The sequence below is a fragment of the Equus quagga genome, chromosome 10 (genome assembly GCF_021613505.1).
Source record: "Equus quagga isolate Etosha38 chromosome 10, UCLA_HA_Equagga_1.0, whole genome shotgun sequence".
Classification (NCBI taxonomy): domain Eukaryota; kingdom Metazoa; phylum Chordata; class Mammalia; order Perissodactyla; family Equidae; genus Equus; species Equus quagga.
This window is the reverse complement of record NC_060276.1, coordinates 79,503,691-79,528,056: the sequence shown is the minus strand read 5'-3', so window position 1 is coordinate 79,528,056 and position 24,366 is coordinate 79,503,691. Positions and strand designations below refer to the sequence as shown.

The following is a 24,366-nucleotide window of genomic DNA, read 5'->3' as shown; positions in this document are numbered from 1 at the left end:
CAAATGTGTGTATCGTCTGCAAATTGCAAATTCATGCCCTTTTACTTGATTTTCAATCAGATCATTTGTCTTAGTTTTGGGAGTTCTTTATATACTAGAAATACTAATCCTTTCTTTATCCTATTGGAGATATTTTCTGTGTTTATGGTTTGGAATTTTTATGTAGTCACATCTGCCCTTTTTTGTCTTTTATGGTTTCTAGGTTGCATATCTTGGAAGATCTTTTGTTTGCCAAGATTACAAGAGTATTTTCCTGCATTATCTTCTAATACTTTTATAATTTACCTTTTAATGTTTAAGTAATGGTGTGAAGTTAGGTGTGTGCTTTTTTTTCATCCAAATGGTTAACCAAAAGCTCCTATATTCCATCTTGAGAAAGACTATTTGATCTTAAAAAGTATACTCAGCTTAAAAGTGAATTATTTGGAAAAGTGTAGTTTATTTTTTTCAACAGTTGGAATTTGTGCCGTGTAGAATACTGGCTTGGTTATTTTTGCTCTTTAGTTTTTGAGAATAATTCAGATTGTTCATGTTTAATGCTTAACATTTATCTTGAACTGAAGGCAAAGTGATATAGACAGTGCTTCAAGAGATCTTAGTTACTGTATTTCCATTTTACATATGTTTGAGGCCCAGATCGTCCTAAGGTCTCAAAAGTCAGTTGGTGGCAAGGAGCTAGAATACCTTTGCATACTATTCTTTCATTTTCAGCAAATACCTTTCATGTTATGAATTTTTTTGGGTTTTTTTGTTTGTTTTTGGTGAGGAAGATTGGCCATGAACTAACATCTGGTGCCAGTCTTCCTCTATTTTGTATGTGGGATGGAGCCACAGCATGGCTTGATGAGTGGTGTGTAGGTCTGCGCCCAGGATCCAAACCTATGAACCCCAGGCCACTGAATCGGAGCACGTGAACTTAACCACTATGCCACCGGTCCAGCCCCTAGATATAAATGTTTTAAAATAGCAGATTGTTCACATTGTTTGGTTTATTTAAAGAACATTGGAAATGACTTGTGTGCCAAGCTGTGTGTGGTGGTTAAATTTACTCCAACAGGGCCAATATTGTCTATATGATGGGACATAATCTTTATTCTAAGGGCTTTGTTTTAAAGCTTTCTCATCAGTGAACTAATTTGATCCTCATAACAAACCTATGAAGTTGGAATTATTTTCATCATACTGAAAGGAGTTTGCTGCCACGTTGGTAATTGCTGTAAATAGCTTGTTCTTTTAAACCATATAAAAGAGTTGTAAGTGGCATGGCCTAAACGTTATTTGATAGACTGTTTAACCTTTGGAGAACTGTAACTAACTTGAGAATGAGACCCAGAGCTTCTCAATCTTACTTTTCAGTTCATGTCAGTACTTGAGACTAACAGTCTGGAAATTAATACATACTTTATGTTCTCCTTCAAACGCAGATAACATGTAGAAAGGTTGAAAAGACCAGCTCTTTTTGCTCTCAATCATGTGCATGTGTCTGTGTTTGTAAAAGTGTAATATCCAGCAAAAGATTGCTGCCCTTAGATTAATCTGGAGCTAAAAGAAATAGAACAAATAGTAATATGGCCTGCTCTTTGCTAGGCATATTCCTATGTGATAGACGGTGTTGTTTGTTTATTTTACAGAGGTTATTGGCTCAGAGAGATATAGTAACTTCTCAGAGATCATACAGCTGGTAAATGGAATTTAAGCCCAGTTGTGTCTGACTCCCAGGCCTTTCCATTATGCTGTTGTCCTCTACTTCATTTTGACTTTCTTCCAATAGTATTCTTTAGTCTCTAACTTTAAATTTTAAAAAGTCCACCTCTATGGTAGCAAATACATACATTACTGAGGTCTCTCCTTCCCCTCCCCCCCCATATAGATACAGCTTTTGTCAGAATATTTTAAGGCATTAAAACCTAGCTTTTATTTAGATATATACTTAATATAGCCTTTTTATAGAAGGTTAGTGCCTTTTCTATCTTTCTTCAGGATACAGGACTAGAGGATTTTGTCTAGGCATACAGAATTCCCCATTAAATAGAGGAGGTTTAATCTTTGGAGATACTACATATATCTTTGTAAACCCAGGGATATGAGAGAATTGGAGCTGAATAATGCAGAAAGGTTGGAATTGTGTTTCTTTGGTTTCCTGTACTGTCTTTATTGTATTTGGCAGTAGCCTATCATGTGGCTTTAGGGGAAATACCATATGCCTGTATTTCATAAATGAAAATGAAAACATTGTAGTGGCTAAGCAGACAATGTCTTAGAGATCTTTCTGTGAGGTGATGGTTCCTAATGTTTTTCAGGTCACGGATCTCTTTAAGTAGCCAATGAAAGCTATTGACTATCTTCCCAGAAAAATACCCACATGATGCAGAAAGTTTCCATAGAATTTCAGGATTTTTTGTGGTGCTCTCTCAATATAGGACAAGAAGAAATCTAAAGATTTCTCTACGTGTCGTTAAGAGGATGTCCAAATTGCTGTATTGTTTGTTCTTATATTTCCTAGTATGTGTTTTTTTTTTAGACTAAAGCACTTTACCCAAAGGTGAAAGCTGGGCTAATTGTTTCACTTTTGCTGAAGGTTTACTTTGCTTCATGCAACTTTAAATTCTAAAAATCCAAATTTTTTATTTTTATTTTTATTTTTTTTTTTTTTAAGATTTTATTTTTTTCCTTTTTCTCCCCAAAACCCCCCGGTACATAGTTGTATATTCTTCGTTGTGGGTCCTTCTAGTTGTGGCATGTGGGGCCCTGCCTCAGCGTGGTTTGATGAGCAGTGCCATGTCCGCGGCCAGGATTCAAACCGACGAAACACTGGGCCACCTGCAGTGGTCTGCGCGAACTCAACCACTCGGCCACGGGGCCAGCCCTTAAAAATCCAAATTTTTAGCAAAGCAAGAGGATTATGGTTGGTGTTATATAAGGATTTATCTTATGTACTGTGTTGATCTTGTAACCAGTTGTGTTTCCAGCTTTGCTTTGGCCACTAGGAAGTTGTAATTTAATTGTGCATTTTTGTGTACTGACTTTTGTTCCCCTTTTTTTTTTCATTGCTTCTAATCTTCCTTTTTCTCTGATTTTTTACCTTTCTGTACACCTGGCTATCTCATAGCTCACCTGTCACAATGCCCTGCATATAGTATATTCATAACTATTTGTTGAATGGAAAGATGCAGATTGAATGAATCATATAAATTGGTTTTCTAAGTTGAAAATTTCACCAGAAGAGTTTAATGTGACTTGGATTTTTTTAGCTTTGTTAAACATTCACTGGATAGTCATTCATTTCATTTATTAATCTACTAAGTGACAGTTCCTATGCTGGTGACAGGAATGCAAAGAAAAATAGATGCAGTCCCACTCATGCAGAACTCACTCCAGTGGGGAAACTGACATGTAAAATAAAGAGAGCTGTGTGGATTGAGGGTATATGCAGGATACGGTGGGGGTACAAAGGAGGCTGTGACCATTTTTTACTCTGGGGGAGAGGGTATCTAAAAAGGCTTCACAGAGGAGGTGACATTTAAGCTGAGCTCTAGGCGATATGCAGGGAGCAGCCATTTTAGCAGAGAAAGCAATCTGAGTTAAGATACCAAAAGGCTTGAATGTTAGGGAAACTGAAAAGCTTGACATGGTTAAAGCATGTGAGGAGTGGAGGGAAATATTATGTAATGTCATGGCCCTAGTAAGAGAGGTAAGTGGGTACTAGGTCCTAGGTGTCTTGGATGCTGGGTTAGGTAAGGAGTTTGCATTTGATGTAGGTAGATTTTGAGTTTGAGGGAGATTGCTTTGGCAGTAATGTGGAAGATGGAATGGAGGGAGCTGGCAGGATAAAGTCTTAATTTAAAATATTTTTAATTTATGAGATTTTCAAGCACACAAAAGTTAGAAAATAATATAATGAACCCTCTTGTACATGTTACCCAGCTTCAACAGTTATCAACACGTGGCTATTTTTGTTTTATTTATGCCCCATCCTTGCCCCATTATTTTAAAGTAAATTCCTAAGTGAGTCACAAATTGGCAAAGCAAAGTTAATAACATCTAAAGTGGCTCTGAAGTCTGGCTCTGCAGCTGAATCACCTATACAGCTTGAAAAAGAGAAAGTTCCTACCTCGTATCCACTGAGTCAGTTATTTGTATGACCAGACGTTTTTAGTTTTCACCGTAAGTCTCAGGTGATACTGCACAGCCCGGGGGTTGAGAACTCCAGATTTAATTTTTAAGTAAATTATTTTTAAGGTAATTTTTAAGTAGCTTGACTTCTGATGGATGTGTTTTCCTGAATTCACTGAATGCTGCCTGTGGCCCTTCTGGGTGAAGTTCACCTATTAGATAGTGGCAGGCTTTTCCATAGTTCAGTTCTTGACGTTGAATAAAGAGTATCAGTTTAAAGGCTGATGTCTTAATTTTCTGTTAAAAATGAGCAAGACTGAAAAAGCGCTTGCATCTTTGAAACTGCATGTGTTGAGAGAGGAAATAACCAGTCATTGTTATAATTGAGCTTTTGTGCCACATCCAGCCACAAGTAAGGAAAGGGATGGGAGACAGATCATTCTTAAAGGGTAGACTAGGATTATTCCAGAGCACCAATTTAGAATGTATAGACAAGGAGTCTCCTCCTCCTTAATTTGCATAACTTTCACACAGGCATTGCTGTTTTTATTTTTTGTTGGGAATGCTAAGAAGGGCTCATTGGCATGTTGCCATTTCCTCTCTACTGGCAAGACTGATACACAACTTTCATGAGCCCTGTTTTATTGCCTAGTTCTTTTGATGCCAGTTATCTCTCTAAGTAGTTGGGAGTAATGACCAGAGGATAACTCAATGATCTGCAGCTTCCCAGGACTGTTGGATATAGGATGTGTAGAGGATGTGTTCTCAGACACCATTCTCACCTCCAACATCAGTGTTGGAGGTGTCAGATTTCTCTTTCTTGGTATCCCTGCCCTTATTTTCTTTTATTATACTGTAATGTAGAAAAGTACCATGAACAAGTGTGTATACTTACCTGAGGTATAGTGTTTTCAGATTTTCAAGGAGAGACTGTCAAGGTACTACTGCAGATAATTTCCATATTTGTCTTGGGTGAGTAAAGGCTATTCCTCAGTTGCTTTATTGTTAGATCTTACTGTCAGTGTCCAATAAAATCTAGGTCAGCAATCTTCAGGGTTATGTTATGTGGCCCAAGATAGGGATATTGGTGTCTGTAGGAGGGGGATAGCAGGGTAGATTGTGCATATAGACATTTTGTGTACTGTAGAGTTGTGGAGCAAATTTAGTTTGAATCCACGTTCTACCACTTACTGGGTATGTGGCTACTCTTGGCCTCAGTAAACTGGTAACAGTCTTCACGTCCGAGTTGTTATAAGGATTAGAGATAATGCATAATAAGTGATCAGTAAATGTTAGCTGTTGTTATGATGATGATAAATGGGTTCTTAGAATATTTGTTGGGTGGATATTAATGTAAATAAGCAGAAATTAAACTAGATGGAAAGGCCTGACAGTCAGGTGGTGTCCCTTTTAACAAATCAGTTAATGTGGGTGATGCCTGTGCCTTATTGGATTTGAATAGCAGGCTGGGTTTGAAGATTCAGCTTGTTTCCTGACATGACGCATGGTCTGGGCAGTTCTCACCTGAGTGTCCTTTCAGATACTGCAGAGAGGCAAAGGGGGAATCACTGCAAGGCAAAAAAAATTGAGTATTTTGCTTTGTGGCACACTGGAGTTTAGTATTCTCTAAGCATTTTTGTTTCAACACTGCCATAATGGTTTTCCGTTATTTCAGTGGGAATTTTAGGCTGACTTTGATTTATCTACACTTCCATACATGTTTGCAGCATTTCTTAACCTACCAATAATAAACCAAATCAGTAAATATTGAGTGCTTGCTGTATGTCAAACTCCAAGATTAAATAGTGTATATAGGAAAGAAGCTCCAAGAGCAGCCAGCAGCTAGTCTGGAGTATTTGTTCAGATGATATTGTTCTTAATTTGATGCATGCCCTTTGGCTCAAGGGCCACTGTTTTCTACCTTAAGAATAATTTTACAAAAGAAAAATTCTCATAAATGGATGCATGATTATAGAAAATTTGGAAGGATCTGAAAAGCATGAAGCAATGTGTTAACCTGCCACCTAGAGGCAACCACTGATAATGTATATTTCTTCTTTCCTTCCCAGATAGTTGGGTTTTTTTGTACTTCCCCACTCTGTGGCAGACATGTTCTCATTAATAGTCAAGGAAGTGATAGCTACAGGGTGCAATGTAAGCACATAGAAAGGGATGCTCAGTCAAGTTTTAAGATTAGGGAGAGGATTGCCCTAATTCTGGTTAGTATTTGTGCTGTTCATTATCTTAAAGTGAAACAATGAGAGGCTAAACGCTCCCCTACCCTCAACCTTTTTAGGGATTTTCTTTCTGTTACCTCCTCCTTCTCTCCCTTCCCCTCTACCTTTCAATGACTCCATATTCTGCTTGCATTTACAGCCAGCCTTTTCAAAAGTTATCTGCACATGCCAACTATATTGCCTCACTTCCCATTGATTCCATGACTCACTCCAGTCTGGCTTCCTTTCCCATCACCCTTCTGAAACTATTGCTCGTCGAGTTATCTTTATTCCCAATTTCCATGGACATTTTTCTGGACATATCTCATTTTGACATTTGACACAGTTTACCTGTTTTGCCATCTTTTTGTCTTTCATGAGACCGTGCTTCTACCTCACCAGCCCCTCCTTTGCTGAGTTCTCCTCCTTTGCCTTACCTTTAAATGTTAGATCAAATAAGAACTCAGTTCTGGGCCTTCTTCCTTCCTCCTCTGTAAGTGATCATCTCCAGACCCACGGCTTCAAGTACTGTCTATGTGCTGACAATCACAGATTTTATTCTCAATGCATACTTCTTTCCTGAACTCCATTCTACAGATATTTGCATACCTATCATGTAGAAGATGCTGTGTTAGATGCTGAGAGCTTAACACTATGGAAAATCAAACCAGTTATACTAATTGATAATTGCTGTAAGAGAAACAGGCAGGGTACTGTAATAGAAAAATAACAATTAGACCAGCTTTAGGTGGGTTGCCATGGGAAGCCACTTTGGGTCTTAGTTTAAAGTCACTTCCTCAAATGGGCCCAGCTGTGGGAAGAATGGGACTGTGGGGCAAAAGCATTCCAGAGGGAATAGCACTTGTAAAGCTCTAGAGGCCAGAAAGAACTTAGAGTGTTCCAGAAACTAAACGGAAGGACTAAGGTGGTTGTGCAGGGAGGAGATTGGAGAGAGTTCCAGGAGCCAAATCATGCCAGGGTTAGAGCTTGGATGTAATTCTAGGGAAGCTGTTGAAAGGTTTTAAGCAAAGAAGTAACATGAGCTGATTTATGTTTTAAGAAGATTACTTTTGCTGCTCTCTGGAGAGTAGATTGGATGAAAGTGAGTGTGGCAGTGGGGAGATCAGTTATCCCTATTTCACAGTTGAGGAAACAGAAGCACACAGAGGCTGATTTGTCCATGCTCATACAATAAGAGAGAGAGCAGGGATTCTAACCTGGGTTTCCCGATTCTGAGCCTGTATTCTGATCTGGTGCTTCTTAAACTTTAGTATATGAATCACCTGAAGATCTTATTAAACTACAGATTGATTCCTCAGGTCTGGATGGGGCCTGAGATTCTGCATTTTTAGTAACTCCCAGGTGATATCAGCACTGCTGATCCTTTGACCATACTTTGAGTAGTAAGGCTAGTCTACCACTACACTGAACTGCTCTTGAGCCAGCTTTGGGAACTACAGGTGTCCTCTGCCCTTAAACTGATTCAATATTGAAAGTTATTCTAAATTTGATCAACTGGGGGCGATTGCTACAGAGTGAGTCATCCTTTAAAGAGTGATTTCCTTCAGTATGTTTTAATTGTACACACTTGTCTTGATGTAAACGCTACAAAACCAAGATTGAAAGCTCAAAGGTAAATGAAGTTTGAGGAAATGAGGAAATGAAAAAAGAAATCGTTAATTAAATAGATGTATTTAAGTAGTGGTAATAGCTACAGATGGTGGTTCATAATAATTGATTTCCTTAAAGTTGATCTTCTTAAAAAGACTAAAAACCTAAGTTTAAGAAGAAATATTTGTTACATGTAGAGCTTGCTTGGTGCTCAGTTCTGTTCTGACCCAACAAAGGCAGTAGGCCATTTCCAGGGATTTTTTTCGTACTAACTTCTTTTTGTTAGAGACTTTCTTTATGTAATAGGATTTTCACCTATTTAACTTGAAAACATTAGGTAGAACTCATTCCCTAGTTACGTTCCCGTCACTAGTGAGATTGTCAGTATTTTCAGCTTCTTACCTCGTGCCCCAACTTTCTCTCTTGCAGTAATTTTTTTGAATAATAAGGTCCAACAGTGTAGAAGAATCTGTCACAAATTTATATTTTCATCTACAAGCATTTATTGCAGTAACAAAACTAGTAAATAAAGTGAACAGCATGTAATTAAAGCATGGACTTGGGAGTTACAAAGGCCTGGATTTAGATCTTGGTGCCAACATTTGCTAGCCAGGCAAGGTACTTAATTTCTCTGAACTTCAGTTTTCTGTCTGTAAATGGGGGCAAAACTTGGCTTGAATGGTGAGGATTGTATGAAAGATTATTATATGAAGCTCCTGGGCAGCATGTCTCAAACTGTATTCTTTGGGATACTCGGATTGGTGGACTTTCAGTAGATGCCACTTGAAAAAATGGTTCTATGCCCTAATAAGTTACCTTTAGCCAAGATTTCTTGGAGCCGATAGTAATGTCAGTCAGCCATGTGACTGTCCTAAAGGAAGTGAAATTCCATTTGTAACATTTCCCAGATTACTGGAATTTTGTCTTCCTTCATGGAGCAAGATGCTGTAAAATGTTTTGGGAAACACCAGCCTAAGTATAGTCTGGCTTGTAGTGGGCACTCAAAAGATGTTCTCCCTTCCTGCTGTGAAACCAGCTTAGAAATAGAATAACTAGGAGCAAAAAAAAACTTTTGAATTTTCTTAATTGATACCTCATGGACAGTGTTATCTTTCTTTTTCAAGCTATAGATGTTTCTTGGCAAAAAAATTATAGAAACCAGGTTAACATTGCACCATTGCACTTGTTATTGAGACGTGTGTGTGTTCATTCATTTGTTTTGGCTTGGTTTTTTAATTGGGTGCTGTCATCTGAATCTGTTATGAAAAGTTTGGAACCCGACCACTGGAAGCTGAAAAAGCCAAATGTATTTGCTCCCAGAACTTTCACAGCTAGGACATGGGCATGGGCCCTAAGCTTGACCAATCAGATGCTCACACTTGGGACTTTGCATCTTAGAGCCACTGATGCAAATAACCTGAGACCAGTTAGAAATCATTCTGCCACCAGCAGTAGCTTCTAGGCATCCAGATTCTGGTGTTGGCAGCAGAGGCACCTCCGACTAAGTTGTATCTGTGGGAGGTCATTGGCTGTAGTTCAGGCTGCTTAGCTTCCTTGGTTCCTCCTGTTTTTTGAATGTAGATCTCTAAGCTTTCCTGTTGATTCTGTGAACTATCAGTTATGGTTCCAGTAAATCACTTTTCTCCTTTAGTTAGCCAGAGTCTATTCTCAACCCAGACGCTTGACTAGTACAGAATCCTAAGTCAGAACAGCTTTAAAGTGAGATACTTACTTGTATGAAGATTTGTCAGTGACCTCATCTACATTTTTTTAAAGTAGTAAAATAGTCATGAGTTGTTTATTTGTGCAAATTACTCAGTGCTTTTGTTTGGTAGGATTGTTTGGTTTTTTATTAATGTGCTTTGAGAGTTCTTTATATATGGTTTGCCAATATTTTCTTCCAGTAAGTTTTATAGTTTTACATTTAAGTCCATGATCTTTTTTTTTTAACAGAGAATTGACACATACCAGTATGTTAGTTTCAGGTGTACAACTTATGATTTGATACTTACATATATTGTAAAGGATCACACTAAGTCTGGTTAACATCCATCACCACACATAGTTACAAATTTTTTTTCTTGTGATGAGAACTTTTAGGATCTTTCTTAGCAACTTTCAAATATACAATACAGTATTAACTTTAGTCACCATGCTGCACATTACATCCCCATGACCTATTTTATAACTAGAAGTTTGTACCTTTTGACCACCTTCACCCATTTCACCCACCCCCACCTCTGGGAATCACCAGTCTGTTCTCTGTTATCTATGAGTTTGTTTTTTTGTTTGTGTTTTGTTTTTGAGAGTCCACCTATAAGTGAGATCATACGGTATTTGTCTTTCTCTGACTTATTTCACTTAGCATAATGCCCTCAAGGTTAATCCATGTTGTCACAAATGGCAAGATTGCCTTCCTTTTTTTGGCTGAATAGGTTGTTTATATACACCATGTTTTCTTTATCGATTCGTCTATTAGTAGACACTTAGGCTGCTTCCATGTCTTGGCTATTGTACATAATGCTGCAGTAAACCTGGGGGTGTGCATATCTTTTCGAGTTAGTGTTTTTGTTTCCTTTGGATAAATACCCACAGGTGGAATTTCTGGATCATATTTTTAATTTTTTGAGGAACCTCCATGCTGTTTTCCATAGTGGCTTCACTAATTTACATTCCCACTAAGAGTGAACAAGTGTTCCCTTTTCTCCACATCCTCACCATGTGATCCATTTTGAGTTAATTTCTATATAAAGTATTAGACTTAGGCCAAAGTTTATCTTTTTGCCTATAGATGTCTATTTGCTCTGGCACCATTTGTTGATAAAACTATCCTTTGATTGAATTGCTTTTTCGCCTTTGTCAAAAATCAGTTGGGCATATTTGTATGGGTCTGTTTCTTGGTTCTGTATTCACATACATGGTCTTGATTATTGTAGACATATATATGTCTTAAAATTGGATAGGGTGATTCCTCTTTTCCAAAATTATTTTAGCTATTGCAGCTCCATTGCCTTTCTATATACATTTTTAAATAATCTCAGTTTATTTATGGAATATCTTGCTGGGATTTGGATAGGAACTACATTGAACCAGTATATCAATTTGAGGAGAATCGACATCTTTACTATGTTGAGTCTTCTTAATCCATGAACATGATCTATCTCTTCATATATTTAGATCTTGTTTGATTTTTTAAATCAGCATTTTGTAGTTTTCAGCATACAAGTCCTGTACATGCTTTGTTAGATTTATACATAAGTGTTTCAGGTTTTTTTGAACAGTTGTGAGTGGTGGTGTACTCTTAAGTTTGCAGTCCACCTGTCCATTGCCAGTATATAGAAATATGATTGATTTGTATGTTTATCTTATATCCTGCAACTTTGCTGATATCACTTGCTAGTTCTGGGAGGTTTTTTGGTAGATTCCTTGGGATTTTCTGCTTAGATAATCCTTTGTCATCTGCAAATAGGGACAATTTTATTTCTTGCTTTCTGATTTATATACCTGTTATTTCCTTTTCTTACTTTATTGCAGTAGCTAGAACTTCCAGCACTGTGTTGAATAAAAGTCGTGAGAACAGACATCCTTACCTTGTTCCTAATTTTGGAGGGAAAGCGTTTAGTGATTTGGGTTGTATGGTATTGGGGCTAATTGCTACTTCTGCAGCAGAGGCAGTCTAACAGCCTTCGAGCAAATGACCGGAGCCATGATAGTGTGGCAGCCATTTGCACTAAGTAATGAGTATGAGAAGTTTATTGAGAAAAAGGAAGCCTTAAAGTAAGTGTACAAATAGCTCGCTTATAGTTTCCACTACATGGGTTGGATTGTTGACAGCAGGCATTTTGTCATTTTCTATTAGATACTAAGGTAATTTTTTAAAAAAGTAATCTGGAATCACATACCCTAAATGTGAGGCGTAGAGGGGAAATGGCTTTTTTTCTTCAGAAATGATCTCTACAAAAATATTTTAGAACATATTCTGGATTTTTCACCAACTCTTTCTGAATGCCCATTGGTTGAATGGATTCTGGCCATATAGGCAAATACTTGTTATTTCCATAGTACTGAGTATGTTAGACTAAATCTAGGCCAAATGCTGCCTAAAATTTATACTTGTCAGCTTTTTTATATACTTCATTCAGCTTTATATTGTGACAGCCTTTTTGGGGGAGGGACCTTGACCTCCAGTGACTACCATGTAACAAATACATTATTAGAAGCAGAATCTTTGGTCTGTAAAGAGCCTGCAGGTCACCTCTACCTCTGTGCATGTGCCCTAGTTGCTAATGGGAAAAACCTTTTATTCTTCCTGTGCCTTGGCCAGGGCATCTTGAAGAACCTGTCTGCTATAAAAGATCACCTAGGTTTTATACTATGGGTCTAATCAGACTGTTGCCTGCTCTTGAGCCTTCCAAGTTACATGCCCTTAGTAGAGTGATTGGTATTCTGTGCTCAAGACATTTCTAGTGGGAGTCTAATAACTCATTTTCTAATTAAATAAAAGTATTGTGCTGCCTTTGTTCTTATGACAAAACTAATATATTTTCATTGGTTAGAACCATTAAAAGATACAGAAAGGCACAGATAAAACAATCATATGTAATCCTTTTGATTAGCAATGAGTTAACATTTTGGTACATACCCCTTCTAAACTGTTTTCTTTAGACATAGGTTTATACTATTCATTCTGTTTTGTAACCTTTTTATTTCACCATGAACATCTTTGGGTGCTGTTATATAATTGTGTGTGATATTTTTAACAGTTGTGTAATATTCTGTTTTAAAGTAGTCCTGTTTTGGACATTTGATCCTTTCCAATTTTTCACTATTATACACAGTCATGCAGTATGGATTCTTGTGGTTAAATATTTGTGTGTATGTTCTTATAATTTTCTTTGAATAAGTTCTCAGAAGTGGAATTGCTAAGTTTTCTGGAAAACTGCAGGGATATGGTGAATTTTTCCGTCCTGAGGTGTGTTAAGAAACATTGTACTCTTGTGTTTTCAATTATGAGTTTGAGAAATTTGTAAAAAAAAAAAAGAAAAAGAAAAAGCATTTTAATTTTGGCTTAAATTGGTTACAGGCTTAAGCATTTTGCACGCTCTTCATTCTATATTGTCTATGTGCAAGCATGTAGAGCTCAAGATTGCAACTTTAAGTTCTTCTTTGGGGATTTTCTTTTCAGATCATAAAACAGAAAATCGAAAACATGAAAGTAGACAGGACTAAACTGAAAAAGACACCTACTGAAGCTGTAAGTATCCAAAAGTTTGCCCTGCCTATTTTTTCATTTAAAAAAAAATCCTTGCTATCAGTTCATCCGTACTGATCTTTCAAATGTATCACTACTTATATATGCAAAGTGCAGTAAAACAGCAACTTGTCTTGAAACAAATTTCCTTTTGAACTTCCCTTGATTAAAAAAGTGGATAAGCTAGTGACCAATGGAAAGTAAACACTAAATTGTAGCTGTATGCACTTCAAGTAGACTGCCTGGCTGCTGTTCCTATGCATTGAAAAGCAGTACAGTGTAAAGGAAAGAGCAGATGTGGATTCAGTTTCCGTCTGTATTTATGGGATCTTTCTGAATTTTGTTTTCTGAAAAATAAAGTGGTAACACCTTTGTTACTAGATTTCTTGTGAGGGCAGTGTTTAGCTTTCTTTCTTTTCTTTTCCTTTTTTTTTTTTTTTTATGAGGAAGATTGGCCCTGAGCTAACATCTGTTGCCAGTCTTCCTATTTTTTTTTCTTATCAGAGCCCCAGTATAATAGTTGTATATCCTAGTTTTAGGTCACTCTAATTCCTCTATGTGGGATGCCACCACAGCATGGCTTGGTGAGCAGTACAGAGGTCTGCGCCCAGGAGCCGAACCAGCAAACTCCCGGGCCGCCAAAGCAGAGTGCGCAAACTTAACCACTTGGCCACAGGGCTGGCCCCCTGTTTAGCTTTCTTTATTACTCATTCTTAACCATACAATTCAGCTTAACCTGTATTAACCTGTGTATTGAGTAGCCATGTCAGTTGATCCTATGTCAGCAGTAGAAATCCCTGCTTCAGTCCAATATTGTATCAGCTAGCTTAAACTGCTTTTGAGGTTAAGAAAGTATTACATTGTTATGGTGCTCCTATAGACACCATGTGCTGTAGTTCAAGGAGCACAAGCTTTGGAATTAGATATGAGTTTGAATCTTACTAGGTTTTTGTGGCTGAGAGTTTATTAACTTGCCTGGTTTCTACAGCTATAAAACAGGGTGGATAATTCCTCCCTCCTTGATGTAAGGCAGTTGCTTAGCAAAGTATCTGGCATGTAATCAATTCATTTTATAAATACAGCCGCTTGGTTTTTTAAAAACTGTAACTACCTGGCAAGTATCACCTATGGATATCTCTATTAACATTTTGCTATATTTCTTCCAGTTTTTAAAAGATTATTTGCATGAGTGGCTCTCTTGCTTTTTTCACTCAGCCTTACACTAATGAGTATGAGAAGTGCTGTTTCCTATACCCTCTCTAGCATTGCTGATTACCCTTTAAATTTTGTTAATAGGTGGGGAAAAAAATCTTTCACTGTTCTAGTTTGCATGGTTTAATACATACATCTTCAAATTTATTGGCCTTATGTCAGTTGTCTGCTCATGCTGTTCCTTTTGTATTTGACATTGGAATGTCAGTTTGTTTCTTATTGAATGCCATACTGATTGAGTATATGCATTTTTCATATCTGTTGCAGATACTTTCATTTCCTTTTGATTCTGTTTTTGGTATGCTTTGGCATCTAGAATTTTTGACAGTTATGTCCTCAAATTTTTTTGGAAACCAAAGAACAAAAAAAAAACTTGCCTTATGAAAATATAAAAATTAAAATAGTGTCATCAGGGTAAGAGAATAAAGGACCTAGAAAAGGATCCTAGTATACATATGCATAAGAACTTAACATAATGATGATTATAGGGATTATAAATTGATAGAAAGGACAACATTAATCCAGAAACCGTGCCAGGTCAGTTGTTTGACTTTTGAGGGGCGAGGGACTGTTAGATATTGAAATAAATTCTAGATAAATTAAAAGTCAAATATTTTTAAAAGAAATAAATTTTAGAAATAAAACACATAGGTGAATATTTACATGGTGTTAAGTCGGGATGGATCTTCCAAGCATTAAAGCGCAAAGGAAAAAAATAATGGAAATGTGAAGTACTATATCCAAAATAAAAAGGAACATGACAAGCTGGGGAAAATATTTGTAACCTGATGGCAGTTAATATCTTTAGTGCTAAGTTAGTAGGAGAGATGAATATCCTAATGACAGAATGGACATGGCCATTTCAGAAAAGAAGAAAGTCTTACAGAACAACTCAACATTGTAGATAATCAGAGAAATGCAAATTAAAAATTTTTTTTCTTTCACCTAATGATTGTTAGGGATTTGTTCTTAGAGTCACCTTTACACAGATTCCTGGCTCACAGCATTTGCCAGCTATTAGCAAATTACTTAGGATAAACTCCTAGCAGAGGAAGTTTTAGATCACTGACTATGTACATTTTTAAGGCTTACAAATGCCTATTTTCCTCAGCAGCATACCCAATTTCCCATACTGTGGTCAATACTAGGTATTATTTTTAAGAAAGACGTTAATTTTTTATGTATTTTCTTTTTACCTTTTGATCCCCACCCATTTCACTCACACTCACACACACACACACACACACACACACCACCCCCACCTCTGGCAACCACCAATCTGTTCTCTGTTTCTATGATCTTGGTGTTTTGTTTTGTTTTTTTAAAATTCTGTGTATAAGTGAGATCATACGGTATTTGTTTTTCTCTATCTGACTTATTTCACTTAGCCTAATGCCCTCAAGGGCCATCCATGTTGTCACAAATGGCAAGAGTTCAATTTTTTTCATGGCCGAATAGTATTCCATTGTATATGTATACCACTCTTCCTTATTCATTCATCCATCAATGGACACTTAGGTTGTTTCCATATCTTGGCTATTGTGAATAATGCTGCTGTGAACATGAGGGTGAGGATATCCTTTTGAATTAGTGTTTTCATTTTCTTCAGATAAAGGCTCAGAAGTGGAATTGCTGGATCATATGGTAGTTCTATTTTTAATTTTTTGAAGAACTTCCATATTGTTTTCTATAGTGGCTGCACAAGAAAGACGTTTATTGATCATTTTGTGTATCAGTAGCTGTGCAAAGGATTTTCCCCTAGATTTGATATCTTTATTGGATCAAATCAGTATAAACCATGGCAGTTGATATGCAGCCATTGAACTGGCAAGTGCTTTCTTTTGCTTTATCATGAGTAAGGAAAATCACACTCGGTTTGCACTTATGTAGCAGAGACAAGACTGTAAAGATATACTTTTGTCCCTGGTGCATTCTGCGAACTGCAGGGTCCAGGGGCACCTTGATATTCCTGATAAAAAGAGTATCATGCTGGTAGGTTAAATTGATGTCATTATGCCAACTGGATTCTCTGAGCAGAAAACACAAGTACCTCGGATGCGTTAGACATAATGTGTGCCAGAGAGTCAGAGGTAAACCCTTTGCAGTTTGAGGGCCTGCCACATCAGGAAAAGTTTCTAGGGGTCCAGAGGTCAGGGAAATAGTGAGATTTCTCTTCTAAAGTGAGAGACAAGTTGCTACGCCTTGTTGCCACATACTGTGAAGAAAGAGGAACAGTGTATTGGGTGCCTCTTTGGATTTGGGAGCCAACATATATCACATTTGGACATGCTGCTTTGATCCATTTACTAGATAACCTCTAAAAAGTGATAGTGAAGTCTAGGTCTAGACAATACTGTGCGAAAGTTCATGCTATGATGCAAGCTGTCCTGCCACGTGAACATTATGACCTAGTAGATCCAGGTGTCTGACTTAGGTGTAAGCCCAAGATGCCATGTATTGCCTCTGGCAAGACCCAATAGGAGAATCGCAGCTAAGACGCTTGGAGTTTTGGTTATGCTGTCCTCTGCCAACAGCTATTCTAACATTCAGAAAAGCAGCTTCTGGCTTGCTACTGGACCTTGATAAAGACTGAATGCCCAATTATGAGATACCAAGTGATTACAGGACCCAAATGTCCTTCGTGAACTGGGTGTTAGCTAACCCACAGAATCATAAAATTGGATCTTCATAGCTGCGTTCCATTGCAAATTGAAGTAGTATATTTGATACTGGGCCCAAGTAGGTCCAGAATGCACAAGTGAACTGCATGAGCAGGTCATTCAGGCTCCCATGTTATCTGTTCCTACTGCTTTACTACCTCTCCCTCAACCTATATAACTTCAAGGAGAGGAGGAAAAAGCACAGACTTGGTTTACAGAAGGACTTTATGCCAAGGATTTTACATGCGTTTAATTACCACAAAAATTTGAGATAGCTCTTAATATTTACTTTAGGGCCGGACCTGTGGCGCAGCGGTTAAGTGCGCACGTTCCACTTCGGCGGCCCGGGATTCCCCGGTTCGGATCCCGGGTGCAGACACGGCACCGCTTGGCACGCCATGCTGTGGTAGGCGTCCCGCATATTAAAGTGGAGGAAGATGGGCATGGATGTTAGTTCAGGTCCTGTCTTCCTCAGCGAAGAGGAAGATTAGCAGCAGTTAGCTCAGGACTAATCTTTCTCAAAAAAAAAAATTTTACTTTCGGGGCCGGCCCCGTGGCCGAGTGGTTAAGTTCGCGCGCTCCGCTGTGGCGGCCCAGGGTTTTGCCGTTTCGGATCCTGGGCACAGACATGGGAACTGCTTGTCAGGCCACACTGAGGCGGCGTCCCACATGCCACAACTAGGACCTGCAGCTAAGATATACAACTGTGTACGGGGGGGTTGGGGAGATAAAGCAGAAAAAAAAATTACTTTAGAGGGAGAGAAGGTTTGGGACTTAGCTTAAGAAGAACCATTTACCTTTAAGCCCTTATTGTTCCATGTTCTGTTTTGGGTGCTAAAAATACTCCTAGTTTAAATGTCACAACAACATTGCTGGATAAATAGGTGGCATTAGGTCATTTTGCAGAAGAGAATACTGAGATTCAAAGAGGTAGCTTACCAACTACCTAATTCCAGAGCCCATGCTCTTTGTAATAGTGTACTGTCTCTCAATATGTAAGCTCCTGTTATGTGAGATAAGTGCTTTATGTATGTCACAAACATTTGAGCCTTACATTTCCAAGGTCGTTATTAGGTCTCTTTTCCTGGGAAGAAAACTTGTGACTGAGAGGTTGGACTTGGTCATGATCAAACAGCTTAGTAAACATTAAGCCGTAACTTAAACCCAGATTTGTTTGTTTCGAAATCTAGGCCCATTCCCGGGATACCATACTGCTTTACAGAGTTAAAGAGCAAGTGTAGTTCACATCTAGATGCCATGTGTTAGGGGCAGGCTTCTCTGCCCCTCCCCCCCCCCCCCCCCCCTTTGAGAAACTTTACTATAAACTCTCAGTCCACACCTTGTTACCTGACAAATAGGCCCTCACATCAGTAAACGAGAGCAGGAATGTATGGAAATGGGAATCACAAGTAAGAATGGAGCCCTGGTTTCACAAACTTTTAGTCCTCTTTGCCATCCTACAAGTGGAGAGTTTAACGTTGCAGAAAAATATAGCCAATGCTAATCTTCACCTTTAACTGAATTCACTAGGGCTTTTCAGTGTTCGTCTGATTTAACATTCCGTATCAGGCATTCTAGTTAACTTTTAGACCATGGTACACATTGCTTCATTTTGTTTTTATTGATGTTTAGTTTGTTTGCTTCATTTCTATTGTCTGTACCCTTCCAAGTGGTTTGGCTACATCTGCAAGTTTATCTACATTAAAAGAAAAAGCACAGATGGATTGTTTCATATAAGATTTCTGTTTTAATCCCAAGTGATCATCTGGCAAATTTGCATTTTTCTTAAGTAGTATATTCTATCAAAAGTTAAATTGATGAGTGTATTGGCTTAAGGACTCCTTTTCCCATTCTTCCTCTTTTGTCTCCCCTCATATTCCAAAACACCCTTTGTGAATACTTGTTTGTTTTTCTCAGCCTGCGGACTGCAGAGCCTTAATAGACAAACTCAAAGTTTGTAATGATGAGCAACTCCTCTTGGAACTGCAGCAGATCAAAACATGGAACATTGGAAAGGTATGTGAACCCAGCTACAGCTCTAGACCAGTAGCTTTTAGCCTGTGGCTGGTTGCCAAGGAAATTTTGAAAGAAAATAAATGTGAAAGGAAAATTTTGCTACCTGAGGATGAGAAACATTTACACGGGTGATGATAAAGAATCTCAACCATAAAATTCCTTTGGTTTGACAGTACGAGGTTGAGACAGTCTCAGGATTTTTACTTTTAATTTAAAAGCATCTTCTTTAGATAACTCTAAAAATGAACACTTCTGATAAAATAGGTTCTCTCAGGGAAAGTCCTTGTGTTTGTAGACCTCAGAATGTTAGCCAGATTTCTTCCTCTGGAGGCCTAGCTAGGGATTTTGTGGTGGCTACTGGTGTTAGTACATATGAACCTTGATGGATGTAACAGTGAACTCAGGTCCATGTGGCTCAGAGTAAGAGTACAATCTTTCTCATGTAGGTTTTTGTACGGGTGGGGGATTGAAGAGAAGCAAATGTGGAAAGTGAACTTGTCCAGGTATCATGCTCAGCAATTCATTGTAGCAAAGCACCCACATAGTACTTTTGCCTTATTCGTATATCTTTCTCTGTCTCTTCCACTCTCCAGTGTGAGTTATATCACTGGGTGGATCTGTTGGACCGCTTCGATGGAATTCTGGCAGACGCTGGACAAACAGTGGAGAATATGTCATGGATGCTCGTGTGTGATAGGCCGGAAAGAGAACAACTGAAAATGCTTCTCTTGGCAGTGTTGAACTTCACAGCCTTGCTCATCGAGTACAGCTTTTCCCGGCATCTGTACAGTTCCATAGAGGTAGGAGAGGTTCAAACCTATGTGATGTGTTCTTAGCTAGAATTGTTCATGTCCAGAAATAAGGAAATTGCTGTTTCTCTCTGATGATTGCTTTCTTTACTTTTCATTATGGAGCTCTGGGGTTTTCAGTGTTAAAGACAATGGTAGGATGTTTCTTGGTTATAGATACCCTTCTCAGGGTTGATGGGAAGGTTCTTTACTATCACCCTCCCCCTGCCTGTCATGATTCAAGAAATTAATGAGAATGTAATACATGTATTGAGGTGTTCTTGGGAATTTGCAGGAATTGGTCTTTGTCCCAGCTTATTAGAGCAGCCTCAGATTGCTTTTTGTTTGTTTGTTTTTTTACTGCTCTTCAGTCTCTTCTCCCCCTCCCCAAAATATATATTAATAGCATGTTACATATTCTTAGAGAGTAAAGTGGGAACAGGAATCAGTGAGCTTTTGGATTGGTCAAGAATCACTATAAGCAATAAACTGTTTTCTTTTAGCCCAACTTTAGCCTTTTTATCACAGTTGGTTAAGTGCCCTCTTGTTATGGGTTAATTTTCCTAAGTCTTTAGTAAAGAAACAAAATCAGAATCAGAACAAACAAGTAGAAAGAAAGTGACTTGGGAAAGAAGTGGAATAACTGAAGTAAAGACGTAGCACTCAGAGTTTTAAGTGGGGGGTGGATAAGTAGTCTGCTGAAGATGAAATTGATTAGCTGCAAAAGGAATTCCATGGCCTCTGGGATAATCAGCAACTGGAAATACCTGGGTTTATTTCCAGCTACGTTACATACTGATTTTATGCTTTACTAATCAAATGCTTCAATATATTAATGAATTTTGATTGTATTAAAAAGACAAAATAGTCATTCTTGGGTTACTGTTACAGACACTGTACCATAAGAGTCATAAATGCCACCAACTGTTGTTCATATCTTTCGCTTCTATATGAAGAACCTTGTTTTAATTCCAGTTTTATTTTGTTATGAAGGATACAGAAGGAGTGTGAACTTATCTTTCTTTCACAATACTTTTAGTCTAGTTGGAGACTTAATGTTCTTGAGTTCCACTATGTATTGTAATACAGATTTGTCTCTTTTGTAGTCTGTTTCTTCCTTCACAGGGGACCCCTGGGCAATTTTGAACTGCTCTTCACATTTCTTTTACTTTTATTGTACTGTTGGCTTGCTGCCAGATTGTAAGCTTCTTAGGGACAAGGTTGCATGTTGTAGGTGTTCAAATATTTATAAATTTTTTTATTGTTAAACTTCTTGATAGCTTTGTAAATATTGACAAATCTATCACTACATTGGCATTTTAAGTTTTCAAGGCCTAGTGTGCCTGATACCATGAACTTGCCCTTTTTTGTCTCCTATAGCATTTGACAACTTTATTGGCTTCCTCTGATATGCAAGTGGTGCTGGCAGTCCTTAACCTTCTGTATGTATTTAGCAAAAGATCGAACTACATCACGCGCCTTGGATCTGACAAGAGAACCCCACTGCTAACTCGTCTGCAACATTTGGCAGAGGTGAGTCACCGGTGAAGAGTTAGAAGGGCACAAAAATTGGACTGTATAGTTTGTTTTCACTATTGTGTCTTGCAGTGTCAAAATGGATAGGAATCCCTAAGTTAACTTTACTGGCCTAATTGAGTAGAACTATTGGGGCCCACATAGCTAAGTTACAAAAAAAAAAAAGTAAGAAATATTCCCAATTATTATGAGGTAGTTTTGAAGGATTTCATGAATCTCTGCTCACAAAGCAGAATCTCTTTGTTCAGAAATGGCAACTCTCTTTTGGAAAGAAAGTTCAGAATCGGATTCTTCTTGAGAGGGAAGCATGGTACGGTAGAAGACGTGGATTTGAGTCCTGACTCTGCTTATTAGCTCTGATACCAGTTTTATCATCCGGGAATTTAGTATATCTACCTTAAGAGTAGTTTCATAATAAAATAAAATCTAGGGTACTTAGTGCTGTGTTCAGTAATTGGTTTGTGATGGTAGTAATTGTAATTGAAGGCAAAAACTCCCATATAAAATTTCAACTCAACCAAACTATAGTCCAGTGTTCCTAGAGGCAAATTGATAATACATACTCAGGTTTGAGAGAGGTAGTCATTGCTAGAAAGCTTTCTTGAAGAAAAATGGTAAGGCTTACTTTTTAAAAGTTGGTTAATGGTTACCTCACAAATAATACAAGCTTCAGGCCATTTTTAGGTGCATGATTACATAAAAAGTTTTTCTGTGATTATAAATGTAACATGTATTATGAAAATTCTAGGACATATAGGAAACTATAGAGAGAATATTAATCACCTAAGATTCATCCAGATGGGGCCTCCTTTAAAATTTGAGCTTATTTTCTTCTTGCGTTTGCGAGTATGTATGTACAGGCATTCAACCTGTTTTCTTAACATATTGTAAACATTTTCTCATGTTACTAAAAAAATGCAAGACAGTTCAACATTGGAACCCCAAGTAACGGAAGGAAAAAGAAGCCATGTCTCAATAGATGCTTCAAAAGCATTTGATAAAATTCAGCACATTAATAAAAACTAATATAAACTCTTAGGAAGCTAGGAAAAGAAACTTTATAAATTACCTACCAGAAGTCATAATGGGGAAACTGAAGCATTGCCATTGAATTCAAAAGTCACACAAAATGCCACCTATTACTTTTGCCACTTAAATTTGTAGTAGAGGTCCTAACCAATACAACAAGAGAGAAGAAAGAAATGAAGGATCCATAGTAAAAGAGAAAACTTACTATTTGTAGGTGATAGGATTGAGTCTCTTGGCTTTCTTGGGAGACAATATGAAATTGTTATAAGTAAGAAAAGTACAGTGAAGTAGCCAGGTAAATGATCAATATACAGAAACAGCTCCTCCATACATTAGTAATAACCAATTGGAAAAAAGACCCCATTCACAGTATCAACAAGTATAGTGTCTTTAAGCCATATTGGGTAAAACTATAAATTTAGGAGAAGATCATGTAGGTTATTTTGTGATCTACTGGTGGAGAAGGAATTCTTGAAAACCCCAAAGCATAAACCATATGGTAAAAATTTGAATTTTAAAATACAAAATTAAGACTTCCTTTTCAATGAAAAACGTTATAGCTCATTACTACTCCTAAGGTGCTTATACTGGAATGTAAAGCAGTACACTGCTGCCTTAAAAGAAAATGCCAGTTGAGGGGCCGGCCCCATGGCCGAGTGGTTAAGTTCACGTGCTCCGCTTTGGCAGCCCGGGATTTCGCCAGTTCGGATCCTGGGCACGGACATGGCACCACCACTCATCAGGCCATGCTGAGGCGGTGTCCTGTATAGCACAACCAGTAGGACCACAACTACAGTATACAACTATGTGCTGAGGGGCTTTGGGGAGAAAAAGAAGGAAAAAAAAGATTGGCAACAGGTGTTAGCTCAGGTGCCAGTCTTTAAAAAAAAAAAAAAAGAAAGAAAGAAAGCCAGTTGAACTGAACAGTGTGCTTACTGATGTGGTTGAATAACATTCTGGTGCAAACTCATTTTGTCATGGACCAATAACACATTCACAAAATATCCACAAATGGGCCGGCCCCGTGGCCAAGTGATTAAGTTTGTGCTCTCTGCTTCGGAGGCCCAGGGTTTTGCCAGTTCGAATCCTGGGCGCGGACATGGCACCGCTCATCAAGCCATGCTGAGGCAGCATCCCACATGCGACAACTAGAAGGACCCACAACTAAAAATACACAACTATGTACCGGGGGCTTTGGGAAGAAAAAGGAAAAAATAAAATCTTTAAAAAAAAAAAACAAAAAAAATCCACAAACAGTTGGTGGAATAGCAGTTGATCTGTAGACGTGAAGCAGCTCTGCCAAAGACAAGTTAACAAACCAGTGATAGATTGAGAGGTGTTTAGCAATATTTTAAAACTGACGAACTCTTAGTGTAGAATATCCAAGAAACTCCTCTAAATCAACAAGGATAAAGAGCAAAGGATATGGATAGATAATTCCCAGACTCAGGGAATTCAGCATATGAATAGATGCTTAAAATCATTAGTAATTAGAGAAATAGCAAATAAAATGAGAGAACAGCTTTATAAAGCTGTATCAGATTAGCAGAAATTAGAAAACTGTATGATGGTAAGTGCTAGCAGGCCTGTGAAGCTATAGGAACGCCTAGGCGTTGCTGTTAGGAGTGTAGACTGGTACTCCTGGGTATATAGTTATTCCTCAGTATCCACAGGGGATTGGTTCCAGGACTCCTTGTGGATACCAAAATCCTTGGATGCTCGAGGGCCAACTGTATATCCCAAAGATGATGTCACATTATTCCATAAGGTGACATCTGTGAGAATATTGCATCATTGTGATAAAGAAGTTAGAGGCAACCCAGATGTCCATTATTAGTAGATTGGATGAATAAAATGTGGTGCATGCATACTATGGAATATATAGCAGTTAGAAGCAGTGGACCAGATAATACACAACATTAATAGCTTTTAAA

General features: G+C 38.0%; 1 protein-coding gene across 10 annotated transcripts in view; it reads left to right on the top strand.

Moving 5' to 3' along the window:
• HUWE1 (HECT, UBA and WWE domain containing E3 ubiquitin protein ligase 1) overlaps nt 1-24,366 on the top strand; it is a 145,983-nt gene that overhangs the window by 17,558 nt on the left and 104,059 nt on the right. For all 10 annotated transcript variants that reach the window (XM_046673123.1, XM_046673122.1, XM_046673126.1 and 7 more), the window contains exons 3-6: nt 13,126-13,194; nt 18,981-19,079; nt 19,673-19,879; nt 21,248-21,400. In XM_046673123.1, the coding sequence (XP_046529079.1) occupies nt 13,150-13,194; nt 18,981-19,079; nt 19,673-19,879; nt 21,248-21,400 (504 nt within the window). In that variant the 5' untranslated portion in view covers nt 13,126-13,149. The remainder of the gene's footprint in view (nt 1-13,125; nt 13,195-18,980; nt 19,080-19,672; nt 19,880-21,247; nt 21,401-24,366) is intronic.